Here is a 17,316-nt window from a genome sequence, read left to right as displayed (position 1 = left end):
TTACAACTTTATGTGGGAAAAGATGACATTTATTTACATGAGGTTAAATGCTATGTTCTTACTGAAATGTGTTCATTTCAGATTTTGTACAGGTTGCCAGAAATTTGTTTTGCTTGCAGTTGGATGAAGTAAATGTTGGTGCACATGAAATTTCCAACATATTAGATTCACAGGTAGAGTATGCCCTATAGAATTATCTTGATTCAGTTTTAAGTCACAGTCTTATGTTACAGATCATATATGTAGGCCTTTTAAAATTTTTCACTAGCTTTTTAAAAAATTATACAAATAATACATGTTCTATCATAGCATGATAGCATACACCTATAATCCCAGTAACTTTTTGAACTCTGGCAAGTTCAAGGACAGCCTTAGCAACTTGGCAAGATCCCATCCCAAACTAAAAAACATAAAGGGCTGGTGACCTAGCTCAGTAGCAAAGTGTTCCTATGTTCAATACCAGGACTACACAAAAGAACAACTTCCTTGGAGATACACACACACACACACACACACACACACACACACACACATAAAAACAGATTAATTTAAAACCAAAAGTAGGAGTTTTTTCAATCTCTTCCAGCCTCTTCTCTCCTTAGCTCCTCTACTCCCATATGTAAAGTCATGAGTATTGACAACTTGCCAATTGGAAAGCTAACTAAACAGATAAGTATCATGTGTCCATTCTAATTTGTTTAACACACCATAATATATACATGGAAGAGTGCCTCTATCATAAGTTTATATCCTTTGATATATTACAATCAGAACCAATCCCATGAAGCATAACATTAAATAAAGAAATACATTATCAGGACCCCGGTGCTCTCCTACACCCATGTTCCTTTCCTGTTACTAGCAATAATGCCCCCACTCCTAAAAATCAGAGTAACTACTCTTTATTTTTCTAACATCATACATTTGATTTTGACTGTTTTGTGCTTTATATAAAATTGATTTTTTAAATTTATTAACTTCATAAGTATAAACTTTGGCATTTATACTATCGGGGAGGGGAGGGGAGGGGGGATAGTAGAGGATAGGAAAGGCAGCAGAATACAACAGACACTAGTATGGCAATATGTAAATCAATGGAAGTGTAAGTGATGTGATTCTGCAATCTATATATGGGGTAAAAATGGGAGTTCATAACCCACTTGAATCAAAGTGTGAAATATGATATATCAAGAACTATGTAATGTTTTGAACAACCAACAATAAAAAAAAGAAAAAAAAATCTTTCAGTCCTTTTATGAATTTTTGATACTGTGTTATTTTAAAAACACCTTCCCAATTTATATTATATACAATTTATATATTTTAATTAATTCAAAAGTTATTTTTGTTTATGCATCTGAAGCCCTTGTCCGGTTCCATTGTCATTTATTTAACAACCCATCCTTCTGCACTTTGGCCATTGAATTGAAATGCAAACTTTATATTTGCTAAATTTATGTCTGGATAAGCAGATCTGTTTCTAGACCAACCACTCTGTTCCATTTCTGTTTGCTAGTTCATTAGTATTTTAATTACTGTGGCTCTATAATACCAGATTCATTATTATCTGGTATATTAGATAATTCTTAATTTTGATCTTCTAGATGATCTTTAGAATCATTTTGCTATGATAATAAAAACACATGGGACTTTTTTCGTTTTTGTTTGGAATTGTATTGAATTCAGGGGATGGTTTTGGAAGAATTGAAAATAACATTTCTTTACTCAGATCTTTGCTCATCTTTTAGAAAAAGAAAATTATAGCTTACTTCATTTATATTTTGAGTATTTCTTTTTGGATTAATTGCTAAGATATTATAACTTATGATGCTATTGGAAATGGGATATTTATTTTTCATTGTTATATTTTAATTGATTAAGAAATATGATCATTTTAAGCTGCTTATTTTGTTTGATACCATTTTACCTGTCTCCCTTGTTCCAAGTGTTTTTCAGTTATTTTTCTTGGATTTTCTAGGTAGACATTTGATTACATTTTTGTCATTTCCACAGAATTGTACCTATTCTAAATACTATTGAATACAAGCAAGCAAAACTGAGTAAAAAATAATTTCTAAGATACTTCAATCATTTTACACATCTTAATTTTTTTTACCATTTCTATTTTTCTGGAAGAATCTTAACAATTGAAACTATTTCTTTAGAACTTGAAAATGTTTTATCTGCAAATTGTCTAGGCCTAGATTCTTTCAGGAGAGGAATGTACTTCCTACTTTTAATCAGTATTATATAAGGCTATTATTCTGTTCAATTGTTTTGTTCTTTTCTTGAATATTTTGTAAATGTGTGTCTTTCTAGAAAAGTTCTTCTTTTATCAAAATACTCAAATTTACCAAAGATTAATATAGATTTGCTTAGATCTTTAATTTTGTTTCAAAAATATACTATATAATTTTTACAAGTAATTCCACCAATACATTTTATAGATCATATATTAATCATCATTTGGTATGTAATATTTCCACTTCTTTGCCTTCTTTGATGCTTATCTTGATTCTTTTTTTGGCTTAATTTCTAAATAGTTTTTTCTTATGCAGTTTCTTTTTGGTTACTTATTTTTAGTTTAATTCTTCTAAAATTAGAGACATATTCTGTGTGATATTAATTCTTTGACTATACATGTAGTGATTATAGTCAATTAAATATTCCCAATCTGTTGAAAAGAAAGTATATTCTGCAGTTTGGAGTACAGTGCTTCCCCATGTCAATAAAGTCAAGGTTGTTTCATGGTTTCATATTTTCTGGGTTTTTTACTCATATTTCTCATTTTTTATTATCAGTTACTGAAAGAATTTTAAATTTCCCCCCACTTAGTCTTGTTTATTTTTGTTTTACATCATCATAGACTGTATTATTAGGTATATATAATTTTGAATTGTTATAGTCTTATCCCAGGTATTGAATCTCAATATCCTAAGATGTTTCTTTATTTTCCTATTTAGTTAAATGGAGCAGCTATACCATCTTTATTTTGGTTAGTGTTTTGTTCAGGTTTCCAATTATTATAATTATTTTTTCTTTATTAAAGAAAGCAGTTATATAAATCTTTTAAATATATCGAGTAAAATTTAAACACTATCATTTTTGCTACTCATAAACACTTGAAAGAAAATTTATGCATCAATTCTTTCTTCTGAGAAGTGTATCTTTTCTTTCCTTTTGTTAGCTCTTATTTCTATTCTATAGTCCTAGAATGTTCTATTGATGGACTCTGATTTTATGCTCGAAAGTCATTGATCATCCTATCATTTTGCTGCAAAAAATTTACATGATTAAAATGTTTTCATTGCTTCATAAGACTTTAATCTTTTCTTCTAGATTGAATTGTAGTTATACTTATTAATTGATCAAAACAATAGAAACATCACATAAATTTTTATCAGTTATTTTAAAAATTGTTTTAAAATTAAAATTCCTATTTTAATGTGATGTGTTATTTGCAATCCAGAGCCATCATTTATAAAATTTGCCTATTTACTTGAGCACTTCTGCATTCTTCTGCTCAGTTATTTATAGATTCAAAAGCTACAATATCTGATAAAGACTTGTTTTCAACCTTGTAGTTATTTGTCTTACTTACATATATATGTATGTATGAAGGTATGTTTAATCGAGAAGTTAAAATATATATTTATCATGTACAACATATTTCCAAAAAAATGTATATATGTGTGTGTGTATATATATACACACACACACACACACACACACACACACACACACACATATATAAACACACACACACACACTATGAAATGGCTCCATTCAAGCTAATTAACCCCACATATTTAGTTTTTGTGGTGAAATGGTGTTCTACTCTCTTAGAATTTCCAAAATATAATACATTGTTATTAAGTAGTCAGCACTTTCTACAAATATCACTTGAGTTTATTTTTCCTACCTAACTGAAATTTGTATCCCTCTACCAACATCTCTCTAACTGTGCCCCCATACAGTTACTCCTAAAATATAGCTTTGACTATTGTTGATCATGTCTATATAAGTTTCACAAACATTTTTCACTATTAAATTTATAGAGCATTTTGGGAAGAATCAACATCTTCCTTTATATGAACATGTTTTGGCTTTTCATTTATTTATGTCTTCTTTGATGTCATTTAATACATTTCACATATTCTAATATAGGCTTTATTGATATTTTATAGGCTAAATGAATCTAGTTAATCTTATTTTATACATTTTGTTGCCATTATAGTAAATGGTTTCTTTATAAAATTTAAGATGCATTTTTAATTCTTTGTTTTTGTATAAAAATACAACTGATTTCTATATATTCTTCTTATTATCTGGCAACCAGGAGGCCTTTCATTTTCCAGAAAAATCTCATTATTGCTTATATTTCTACATGATTATATTTATTTTCCTTCTTATTGTTTTCAAATGTGATTTTAAATGAATAATATGGTGAATCAGTTGCTAACTACCTGTAAATTTGAATGAGAGGATAAAATGTCACATATTTCTAAAAACTTTCTTTTAGTTCATGATTAAGAATTAAAATTACACTTTTACTTCATGGTTATTTTTAGAGCTCTATTCATATTAGTGCATATTCTATTACTATAGTGAAATACCTGAAGCCGGCTAATTAGAAAGCAAAGGGGTTTATTTAGCTCACAGTTCTAGAGTTCAAGTCCAGAGTCTAAAATTTGTTGTGGGGAAGGGTGACATTAATTCTACTTCTGGTCAGAACCTAACAGCAGAAATTCATCTGGAGGAATAGATCACATTTGGAAACAGTAAGTTAGAGATTGATGACCCACCTCTTAAAGGTCCATCACTTCAACACTACCATACTATGGACCAAATCCCTAAACATGAACCCTTGGGGACAAACCAAACCAAAACCAAATTATAGAACTGAGGTTTTTAAGTAATAACCTTGTTAACAGGAAGTTCAAATGCTATTTATTATTAATTACATGGTTCTGGAAATACAAAGTATAAATATATGATTGGCTTAGTAGATAAAATAAAGCTGATTCTCTCAATAAGAAAATAATGTATGTTAGTAATTTTAAAGTTGAAAATTACTTTGTTTTATTTAGTAATCCCTCCCCCTTTTTTTTTTTTACTTCTAAGCATTTGCCCATCTGAACACTTAGTTTTTCAGTAACTCTCAGGAAAGCACCCAGTTTTCCCAGAATTGAGGCACTGATTTATCAGAACAAATTTTGTAGCATTTATCATAGAATAACTACAGTGTAGAAGCACAGCTGATTCGGTGTTATGTATTCATCTACACAATGTTGATGGCAGAGCATTGTTTTTTTTACTACCAAATAGTTCTCAAAGCTGCTATTCCCATGTTTTATGAGGAAAGACAATGGTGGTTTACATCATGCCAATGAAGTGGCAAACTATAGAAGCACGCAAAGATTTTTAAAGCAGCTGAAAAGAGATACTCATACTCCAAATTAGTAGTTTACTTCTTTATTACCCACATGATTTTAGGGCAGATAAGAATTTGCTTAATCTGTGATACATTGATAGAAGAAGCATAGTGCTGATGGCAATTATGCAAGGTGTTCTACATGCCAGTAGTATCCTCTTGTGGCTTCAGAACAAAAATGTTGTGCCATCATTATTACATTATGTTATATTATATTATGTTATATTTGTTTGTCACAGGAATATATTCTTGTCAATTATTGTCTTTCCTTTTTTTTTATCCATAATACTAGTACATTTTTTTTACTACACTCACATATATACCTAAAACAAAAATCTCTCAAATCATCAGTTTCCTATATGTATTGCATTCTTATTTAATAATAATTCAATTCTATTTCACTAAAAATTTTGGTCTCCCAGTACACTAGAGGATGATGTACCACAGTTTGAAAAACACCATAAAATTCCCTACTTTTCAAGTAACTCACCAAAAACAAATAACTTTTATTTTATAATGTAATTCCCAACTTTTTTGAGTTGAAAAACAGTGTAGTGTCTCCTGAAACATATCAATTGATCTGTGGTTGAGAATGATGACAGTCTAGGAAGGTGGGGAAATTCCACTGTGGCTATCCCCTCAACCATCTCAGTTTCAAAAACAGCAGAGTCAAGTTCATTATCATTTTGTTTGGGTTTCTTGTCTTTTACTCATATGTTTTCCCAGGGGCTGCTAAAGATATCTTAATTTATTTTTTTAGAAATATTTTTACTGAAGTCCAGCATACACATAGGAAAGCCCAAAAATCTTAGGTGTACAATGTGATAAATTTGGATTATTATCTCAAGTGGAATCACTGCTCTAAAGTCTCCTTCAGGCCATCTTTCCACTCAGCTGCCACTCCCACCTTCACATGGGAACCACCATGCTCTCTTCTAACAGCTAGGTTGCTTTTGCTTGATTGTGAGCTTCATAATGAACAGAATCAGTATACTCTTTTGTAACTAGCTTCTTCTGTTCATCATTTTGTCTGACTCATAAGGTTTCTTGAGATGCTATCTTTTAAGTAGGAATTGCTGAGTCAGTATAAGTCAGTCCTACTTTTGTTTATTTGACAAAAAAAACTTTCGAATCTGGGAGAATATGGTATTTAGAACTGAAAATATAATTATCTTGCCGTGATTCTAATCATTGTTATATTAAAAGAAAGTCTCACAGGGTTACATGGCTGGCACAAGGTCATACACAGAAAAGGCAAGGCTGGGGCACATTCAGCAGTACTCTGAACCTTGCAACAGCAGACTGTAGCCCATCGTAATGTGACAGTCTTATCAGGATAATCAGTAATCTGAATGGATTATTTTAAAAGCACAGTGAGAACACTGTAAATTCCCTAGAGCAGACTTTTCACAGTTTGGGCTCTGGTTGGGCATAGTGGCATACAACAGTAATCCTAGTGGCTCTGAAGACTGAGGCAGGAGAATCACAGTTTAAGGCCTCAGCAACTTAGTGAGGCCCTAAAACACCTTATGGAAACCCTGTCTCAAAGAAGGGAGTGGGTGGGGCTGTGGCTATAGTTCAGTGGTAAATTGTCCCTGGGTTTGGTCCCCAGTACCAGAAAAAAATAACATCTACCAGATATATATTGAACAGCTACAGTACACATTACATTGTTTCAGGTGCCATGGCACATGTTATTAAGATAGACAAATTCTGGCCCTTACGGTATATGGGAAAGTCATGTACACAAATAATTATGGTTAAAAAAGTGTGTTGTATAAGATCATAATAATAACAGTAGCTTAAAACATTTAGGGAAGATTCATAACAGAGTTGGCATTTGAACTAGTTTAAAATGGTAAGTTGGATTCTGTCTGCTTAAGAGGTGAGCATAGAATGATAAGAGTATTAGAGTGTACAGGAAAAAAAAGAATGTGATTGAAAGCAGAAAGTAGTTTACTTTTTCAAAAAGATAATTGGGTACATGAAGGTGACAGAAGTTAGATCTTAAAGGATAAACATTAAATGTAAAGTTTAGTTTTTTATCCCATACTCAGAATCCACTTAGGAGAATAGTGCCAAGATCAAATTACTATTTTAGAAAGAGGAATTGTGTGTATTGGTTACCTAGGAAAGGAATGAAACTGGTGGTTGGTATTCTAAATACTGAACTATGCAAAAAAAAATCTAAAAAAGGATAATAAGAACTAAACTATTGTGAAAGCAGGAAAAATATAAAGGAAATGAAAGACAAATATAAAGGAAACGAAAGACAAATCTAAGTTGTTACCAGAAACAACCACGGGTATATCATCAGTAGAGCATAACTTACCGTTCAGATGTGAGAACCCCAGGAGAAGAACAAAGATAACGCCAAAGTTTTGGTTAGGATGATTATGAATGATGATACCTTAAGAGATAGAGGAAAATATGGAGAAAACCTTATTCAAGGTAGAGAAGATGATGAGTTATGCTTTAGAGAGAGTGAATCCAAGTTACTGATAAGTGTAAATAACCAAAGGCCATTGAAATTCAGGAACTTTCACACCAGGAGAAGGAATGTTTAGGAGAGTGATAGTTGAAGCACAACAGTGAAGGTGATCACCCAGTTTGTAGAAAGAAAGGGGGAAAGGAACATTCTTTGGGGAACATTCTCCCTTCTCCCAGTTAAGCAGCAAAAATGAAGATAAGTCACTGGAAGCAGACCAACTTAACTATTCAGAAGGGTAGGTGAGATGGTAGCGTAGCACAACCCTGGAGAGTTTCAAGGAAAAAAAGGCTTGAGCAAAGAGGTTAAGAAAGTTAGCAGAGGCATTTACTTTGTCAAATAGCAGTTGGATTGGTGAAGCTGCTTGTAATTATTTTAGAAATATGGGGATGGGAGGGAAGTTGTATAAAACACAAGAAGTGAAAAGTAGCAGGGGAAATAGAAGATCAGAAGAGGATACACATTTTTAGGTGACTGGAATGGTACAGTCCAATTTTATAAGGAAAGGAGGTAGTTGAATGGGTTCCTAATATAAAACCTTATCAATAAAATTAGACTGAAACAGGAGTTATTGTTTTGTTCTGTTTAACCTGAATTTGGGTCAGGGAATGTGGCCAGTGGAATAGTATCTGTCCAGAATTGACGGTAATCAAAACTAACTAAATTGATGATGGTGGAGCCACAGTGAAAGAGAGGTGAGCTCAGACCTATTAGCGCAATTCAGTGACTCACAGTGTCTCAGCTTCTCCAGAGGGAAACTGGAGAAAGCAGAGAAGAAATGCCTCCCAATGTTATTTGCCAGCTGTTTCAAGGTCAAGGAGCCTGAGAGTCACAAATGATGATGTGAGACCCAGACAGGAAAGGGATTTACAGTGTAAGGAGAGGGAAGTTAAAGCATTTTAGGTAGATTTGAAATCAAGCATCTGTCTGGAATTATTGGTGTTAAATAGTAACAGTTCTTTTTGTTTGTTGCTTGATTAGCTGAAATATATTTAAATAGAATTTTATTTTTTTTAAAAAAGTCAGTGAGCATAAAGGGATTTTTTTTTTAAAAGAATTAACAAATAGCATCTATAGCTAATCCTCTGGCTGCAGTTTTTATGTTGAGTAGTCCAAAATAGTGACAGGATTAAAGGTATGGTTTGTCCTCTGATTGTTTAGGCTAGTGCTTTGACTCCCCCATTGACTCTTTTATGTGTGATTTACATCCATGATGTTAAGCTCAAAAGTTAATGGGCTGGGGTTGTAGCTCAGTGGTAGAGTGCTTGCCTAGCATGTGCTAGGCACTGGGTTCGATGCTCAGCACCACATAAAAATAAACAAATAAAGGCATTCTGCCCATCTACAATCTACAAAAAAATTGTTTTAAAAGTTAATGATCACATTCCTAAAATCCCAATCCATAGTTTCTCTCAATAAATTGTTATAGATTCATTATCTAAAATTTTATATAGACTTCTGAATTCTCTTGTTTCTCAGGATAAAAACTTTGACTAGGCCCATGTGAATGTTAAGTAACTGTATCTCCTAAATTGTGCTTTGCAGACATGAATTCTATGAGCTAAATAAAACAAATTAATAGAGGTAGCAGGGGCAAAAGAATGAGGTTTGTAGTATGGTCAAATTACTGAAGAAAGGGACAAATTGTTAAATTATTTTTTCTTTTTGGAAATGTACATGCTCATTAGCATAATAAGACTATTGGGAAGCAAAGCAAGAAAGAATTTTTTTTTTTACTTTTTAAAATTTTTGTATAGGTGTATTATGATTCTGCATAATAGAGGGATTTGTTATGATGTATTTGTACATGCACATAACATAATTTGATCAATCTCATTCCCCAGTATTTTCCCTTTCTCTCCCCTCCATCCCCTAAGCTCATTCACTTGATCTACTCTACTGATCTCCCTTCTATTATTATTATTATTATTATTATTATTTTAATGCATCATAATTATATATTTTTTCTATTATTTATATTTTTCTATACCACTGTTACTACCACTCAATTTTGCATTTACACAAAATTAGTTAATGACTTTTAGAACATGCTTTGGGAAATAGTGTTACATTTGAAAATATGTTAAATATCAGTCTAAAAAAATGTAAGAATTGGGGCTGGGGCTGGGGCTGAGACTCAGTGGTAGTGCACTTGCCTGGTATATGTGAGGCAGTGGGTTCGATTCTCAGCACCACATATAAATAAATAAATAAATATCAACAACTAAAAATATTTTTAAAGTAAGAATCAATTCTTATGAATGTACATATTGAGTAATTCTGAGACATTGGAGCAACAGATAAAAAGTATGAAATCATTTTCATTATGGATAATGGCCATAATACTCAAATGTTAATGTGGCAGGGCAAAAGAAGTCAATAATGTTTAGGGGGAAAACTTGAAGAATAATTCTTACTTCTGTTGTTCTCAGGTATACAATGCAAATCTGATCATGTCTAGTCCACCTTGATTTTTGTTAAATAGTATGATGTAAGACCTCTGTGAGAATCTTTTTCTTTTTTTTTAGTGTAAGGGGGTTTACCTGGGATTCAACTCAGGGGCATTCAACCACTAAGTCACATCCCCAGCCTTGTATGGTGTTTTATTTAGAGACAGGGTCTCACTGAGTTACTTAACAGCTTTGCCTTTTCTGAGGCTGGCTTTGAACTAGGGATCCTCTTGCCTCAAACTCTGGAACCTCTGGGATTACAGGTGTGCACTACTGTGAAATGACCATTTATTGACTATGAAACCTTAGGCAAGTTACCAACATTTTGGAGCCTGTTTTCTCTTCTGTAAAATGGTGACAAGATTATTAGAAAACTATAATACTGAATAGTCTTTAGCAATGAATCTACACTAATAGGTTCCCATTAGATTCTTGATGTTATTAATAATTTTTGTTACCTTTTCCTTACTCTACATTTGTGTCTCCTATTTAAAGGACTGTGTTTTAAGCCCATACTTAATATAGCAATCCTTTATAGCACTTAATAAACTTAATCCTTTAAATTATATTTTCTGTACTATTTTCAAGTTCTATTGTGGCTTCCATGCAGAAGATGACTATAATCAGACTTATGTGTTTTTCTCTGCTTAGATTGTTATTTTTTCTACAGTAATTCATTGTCAAAGAAATCATGCTATACGTAAGAGAAATTGTCATCTTTGCTGCTTGTTGTTATTCTCTAGCAGATGAATTATTAATACTATCTTCAATCCACAGTTTCTGTGCAGGAATCTCTTTAAGCTACTTGGCTGTTGCATTGTCTTCCATTGGGTTTAAAACCAAATACAAAATTAATAAGCATACTTCACTAAGCTTATATAAACCATCTTAATTGATAATATACGCATTTTGATGTTTACTTGACATCATAAACACCGTCATGGAGTTTGAACTTTTAAGGAAAATTATATTGGTTAAAATAAATATCATAAATGGATTTGCAGAGTATGTCTATCTCTTAATCATTCAAATTGTAATTCTTACAGCAATGTAAGGTTAAATTTACAATCTGGAATTGTGCCAGATTACTTTAGTATTCTCTTTTATCTAATCCACAACTCCAAAGTAAGAAACTGAATTTTGTTAGTAGAATGCAAAAGCCTAAGACAAGTCAGAAGAGTTTTTTTTTGGTTAGGCCTCATATTTACCATCTAATATATAATGTTCCTCTTATTTTTAATGTTGACAGCTTTTGCCCTGTGACTCTTCAGAAGCAGATGAAATGGAAAGACTTAGGTGTGAAAGAAATAATGCCTTAGAAGAAGTGAATTTATTGAAGGTAACCTCCTGTTTAGTTTCCTTACATTTTCTTTAGAAAAAAGAAAAACAGCAAACCTGTATTGGATTCTGAAGTATTAGGCCTATTTTATTTTTAATAATAAAAATATTAATAGCAAATAGGTCTTTAGAGAGTTAATTTCTTAGTTCACACATGTGTTTCTACTTGGCAATATCCATATTTAGTGTGAACAGTGAGTTTTGCTTATGCCTTCTGATGTAGCTACTTTTCTTCTCTTGTTGGTAGCAATAGCAGAATTAGATGAAGAGCAACAAAGCAAGCTGTGAGAGTTTTGGTCCTCCAATGTTCATTGAGAAACAAACGTTTTTCCCATGTGCAGGGGCATATGTAAAGTGCATCATGTTTTGCTAATGTAATTGAAATTAAGCAGTACTGTAACATGTGGATTCTCTTTAGATAGTTTCTTTCTGTTTTTAGTAGAATATTAAATTTAAATTATATCCTCATTTTTTACAGAAAGCCTTTCTATTTTTCAGATCTTTAAGAAAAGCAACATAGCTGCTTTATTTTCCAGTAATTCACTTTAGAAATATATATTTAAATTACTTTGTTAAATAAGTGAAATTCTGTTAATTGTTTTATTTTTGTTGAAATAAATAACTTGCAGAAAAAAAGATAAAGAATTCTTGCTCATCTCCCTTAGTTTTAACAGTTCCACCCTCTAGCAGAAGCCATTATTAAAAAAAAAAAAAAAAATCTTTTATCTTTTCAGACAGCTTCTGTACCCAGCCAGTCCTGTTTCAAAAAGTAAATGTATATCTGGTGTCAGGGAATATCTGGTGAATCTCTGTGCTTTCTCTCAGTTTAACTGTAAACCTAAAATTGCTCTAAAAATCTGAAGTCTTAACAGCAAAAAAAGAAAAAGAAAAGAAAGTGTATATGTGTATTTTAATTTTTTTATAAGTTACTTCATACAGTGAAACATTTTTACAACTTGTCTTCTCTTTTTATCAGAGTTAAATTTTTGGCAGCTTTTCAGGTAATATATATAGATCTGCCATATTATTCTGTACAATGAATAGTTCTTTACTAGGTTATGTAGCCAGTTCTCTGTGGATGGATAGTTAGGCTCTTTCCATTATTAGAAATAATTCCACTTTCAGGCTGGGGGTATAGCTCACCTAACATGCATGAGGCTTTGGGTGCAATCCCCAGCACCATAAAAGTAAATAAATAAATAAGTAAATATAAGAAAAACCAATTACACTTTCAAAGCTTTGTAGATGTATTTTTTGTGAAGTTGTATAAGTATCTAAATAGAATAAGTCTCTGAAAGTGGAATTGCTGTATTAAAGGATATGTAAACATAGAAATTTCTATAATGGAATCAGATTTCCTTTCATAGACTTTGCCAATTTACATTCTTTCCAGATGTTTACAAGCATTTCACTGGTATAGGAATAGTTTATATATTTCTGTTAATAATTTTGAAGTTATTATTATCTTTCCTCATTTTTTTGTAACAAAAGTTGAGATAGAAAAATAGAAACTTAGTTTTAAAAATAAATGGATGGTTTTTGCCTCATATTCTCTTAAAAAAATCTTCAATGTTGATTACCCTGATAAAATACCATTTTTACTTTACATAGCGCTACATAAATAAGTAAATCATGTGAATATCAGAATTTTCAGACTCTAAATCTTCTGTTTTCTTAAATTTTATCATTGTTAAATTTAATGATATATTTCAGTTTTTATTTGAACATTAATATTACTAAAATTTTAAATTAAAATTATATAATCCATAGTTATGTAATATTTACACAAGGTTCTCTGAGGAGCCATACAATAAATTAGGGTCACATTTGAAGTTCATGAAATGTAACTGAACAAATCCGATTGTGGCAAAACTGAAATCCCAGATAAAACAAATTGTACATGTTATAAATACCTTTACCTCAAAATCTACCTATTGACTGAAGATGATTTTTAAAAGCTATACAAAATATTGTACTATGCAATTAATACTTTTGAGGTAATGTTTATATTTTCAGTTGTCTTCTTGTAGCGTAACACACACACACAGGTTGTTAAGGGAAGTTCTGAGTATGGAGATGCTCTGTCATCACTTTTCATTGTCCTGTGACATCTCTGTTCTTCATGTCTGACTTTTGGTACAATTAAAAATGACACCAAGATAATTCTATGCCAATGGCTGATTTTTATTTTGTAGAAATAATCTTTAAAAAAGCACTGTAGGCTGAAATTATAGCCTTTTTTGCAGAATTCACAGCAGTGCTACTTTGCAGAGAGGTGAATGAGAATAGATATTTTCCATTCACAGATGCAAAAGCCTAGAGGACAAAAAGTGAAGGTGAATTCCAGAACATAAAAGCATAAGAGCCAGCAGTCTTGTGATTCCTGATCTGCAGCATGTTCATTAGATCACTATATTATATTCATCTTCACATACCTTCATTTCACCTCTTAGACATGAGTGAGCTGAACTATTCCAGAAAACAGATTGCCTCTTATAAACATTGCAATGTTGCCATGAATCTTTTACCACTCAATTTAACATTCAGTAATTCCTCTCCTCAGGTTTGTAGTAAAACAATTCTTAAATTACTGTTACTATTTCTGAGTTGATCAATAAAATTTGTTTTTTTAAAAAAACATATTTAAGAAAATTGAACTGTTTATAATATATGCTTGCCTTAATTTTAACTTCAAGGATAATAATATTTTACTCTGCATTAATACTCTTATTTCACATTTGGTTAATACCTGTCCTATCTTCCTTTTTTTGACAATCTTCTAAGAGTAAGTTAAATTTAAATTAATAAAATAATAGTCAACCCAATCTTATATGTTCTCTCTTTACTCCTAATTCCTAATGATAATGCTAACATATTATTAGCTAATATAATGATAATTATAACATGTTTAGAAGCTCTTTGGTGAAGATAGCTCTTGTCCAAAACTTAGTCAATATTTATACATTGGGTTCTGATTGACTTTTTTGGACCTCAGTTTTTGAGGCAAAAATATCTTCACATCACAATTATACAATAGATACCTAATTACTTTTAAATGATGTCTGTAAAGCCAGGAAAGTGACTGGGAACTACATTTTTAGATTTGTAGCAGTTTTTGAAGTGTAGGGAATTCATAAGCTTTGAAATAAAGAACCAAAAATTATACTGATGTATACCTTTATAAGTAGTTACTAATTCAAGGTGTTTAAATACAGGCAAAATTATTGGAGTCAGAGAGGCAAAGGAAACAACTGACAGAAGAGCTCCAGAATGCGAAACAAGTGAGTACATGCAGCGTGTGTCTGTCTTGCGCATGTGTGTAAACAAGGTATAATTTAAAGCAGTGCTTCTTTATAATATCCCAGAGTTTACTGATGCAAATTATTTAGTATAAAATGGTATATGTCTTTAAAAAAAATCACTTTTGTAGATTGTATCTGCATTAACATCCTGCTACTGTTGCTCAAAGGAATGTCAGAACTCCTTTTTGAAATGCTTTCCATTGACCAAAATGACCAATCTCATTTCTATTATCTATCTTTCTTTCTTTCTTTCTTTCTTTCTTTCTTTCTTTCTTTCTTTCTTTCTTTCTTTTTGTCTTCCTTCTTTTTTCCCTTTCTATTGTTATTCATACCTTATTCTATTAAAGAAAAGCAAAATAATCCAAAATAAAATTAAACTCCAAGACAAAGCATTTTTTTACATTTAGTTGTTAATAAAAAAAACTTAGTTTTTTTTTCTAGTTTCACTCTGCCTACTCTTCAAAGAATTTGATGTGAATAAAAAAAAATACATTATGAAAGGAAAGCACAAATACAAATAAAATATAAATAGGAGTAGAGAGTTAAGATAATACTTTTAAAGTTCAATGGAGAGGCTTGATTTTTAATTTCTTTCCCCCTATACTGCTAGAAAACATAAAATCAACAAAGAGAAATGTAGTCATACAGGAATCATATCTTCAGTATGACTTTGTGACAGGGACCACCACAGCCTTCACAGAAGACTTAAGTCAAACAAACAAACAAACAAACTAAATTCCTACATCTTGCCTGCCAGTGAAACCTAGGGAACAGAGAGCAGAAGAAAGAAGGCTCAAAAGACTGAAAAAGAGTATAGAGAATCTGGGGAATTAGATGAAAAGCAAACAAAATCAGCCCCAGAAATCAGAAAGTGCAATAATAAATGCTACAATTCTGGGTATGAGTCAGGACTTGATAGTTCTCTGCACTAAGTGCAAGAAGTAGTACTTCAAGTGTGCATCTAGAAGCAGCAGCCTCAGAAAATCTTTGCTTCTGCAGAAGGATCAGGTAAATAGAGAATGGATGGAAGGCCTTAGAGATTAGGCAATGGCAGGAAAGAAGGGCATATGGGGAGGGGTGTGGATTAAGATTTTATAGAAATGAGATAGAAACAAGACATACCAATCTATCCCACCCCACCCCATGACCATCAATAACGTGATCCATAAAAAAAAAAACTGCACAGAAGAGGGGGCTCTTGAATTAAGAACTCTTTTTTGCTGTGAAATTAAAACAAAAAGAATGAAAGAAAGAAAAAAATTCTGTCTTTATTATTATCAAACAACTGCAGAAATCAAATAATGTGAATTAAAGCGTTACTCCTGATGAAAACTTTACAAAACAATGGAATCACAAAATTGAAGAAAATGGTAATGTAACCCTCCAAACTCAATTATTATGTACAACAATAAGCATGCGGGTAAAGGAAAAAAAAACTTCATATCATAAATTTTAAAAAGCAATATCAAGAATTGAAATTTAAAAACAGAAAAAAATTGAGGTGAAAGTTGGTAAAATTTAGGAAAGAAATAGAAAAAAATAAAGTAATATCAGAATTGAAATCTAAATTACCAGGAGCCCAAGGAAGATACATTTAAGTGAATAAGTATTGAAGAAAACAATCAGGAAAATGAAATAAAGAAATAAGGATTTCTTGAAGAAATGAACCAGAACAACTGAATAGCACTAATATTTAGAACTATAATTCAAGAAAAGATTCTCAAATTAAAAGAGAACCTGAATCTAATGAGCACAGAGCCTTATTTAAATTTCCAGATACCATCTCCCACTACAGGAACCTAGGCTCCTATTGGTGAAATGACAGTTTTCAGGGATAGGGAAGTGTAAGTACATTAGAAAACTGGAACATCTTATGCCAGAAGACCAGAAGGTGCTCAAAGTGGTAATGATGTGTCATAAGGAAGTACCTTGAAGGGACTTCTGTTGGCCAAATTTGGAAGAACTTCCCAAAATTACTAAGTACATTAATAAATTATAAACCATTAAAAAGATAGTAATTTATGAGTCCATACCGTTTATAAATAGTTTGGCTTGTAGAAGAAAGGAATACTCTTGCTCATAAGCAATTGAATGCTGACTGCTAACTGCAGAGAAGCTGCTAGATTGGGAAATTAGCATTATTCACTTATTAGTGAAGACTGAATTGGGCACAAATTTAGATGGTAAATTTAGGGGGAAATTTTAATTTATCTACATATTCACATTTTTTCATTTGTTCTAATTAGTTATACTTGGTAAACCACTTATTAATTACAAGGGTGAAAATAGTAATTATATAGTAGA

The 17,316-nt window shown here is 31.6% G+C and overlaps 1 protein-coding gene across 3 annotated transcripts in view; it reads left to right on the top strand.

The window, feature by feature from the left end:
• The window catches only part of Stxbp4 (syntaxin binding protein 4), a 155,154-nt gene that overhangs the window by 41,208 nt on the left and 96,630 nt on the right, over nucleotides 1-17,316 (top strand). For all 3 annotated transcript variants that reach the window (XM_026407791.2, XM_026407790.2, XM_026407792.2), the window contains exons 10-12: nucleotides 82-173; nucleotides 11,622-11,711; nucleotides 14,926-14,991. In XM_026407791.2, coding sequence (XP_026263576.2) covers nucleotides 82-173; nucleotides 11,622-11,711; nucleotides 14,926-14,991 — 248 coding nt within the window. The remainder of the gene's footprint in view (nucleotides 1-81; nucleotides 174-11,621; nucleotides 11,712-14,925; nucleotides 14,992-17,316) is intronic.

The sequence above is a fragment of the Urocitellus parryii genome, chromosome 7, assembly GCF_045843805.1.
Source record: "Urocitellus parryii isolate mUroPar1 chromosome 7, mUroPar1.hap1, whole genome shotgun sequence".
Lineage (NCBI taxonomy): Eukaryota > Metazoa > Chordata > Mammalia > Rodentia > Sciuridae > Urocitellus > Urocitellus parryii.
The sequence above is the reverse complement of the archived record's forward strand: the minus strand, read 5'-3'. Positions and strand labels throughout refer to the sequence as shown.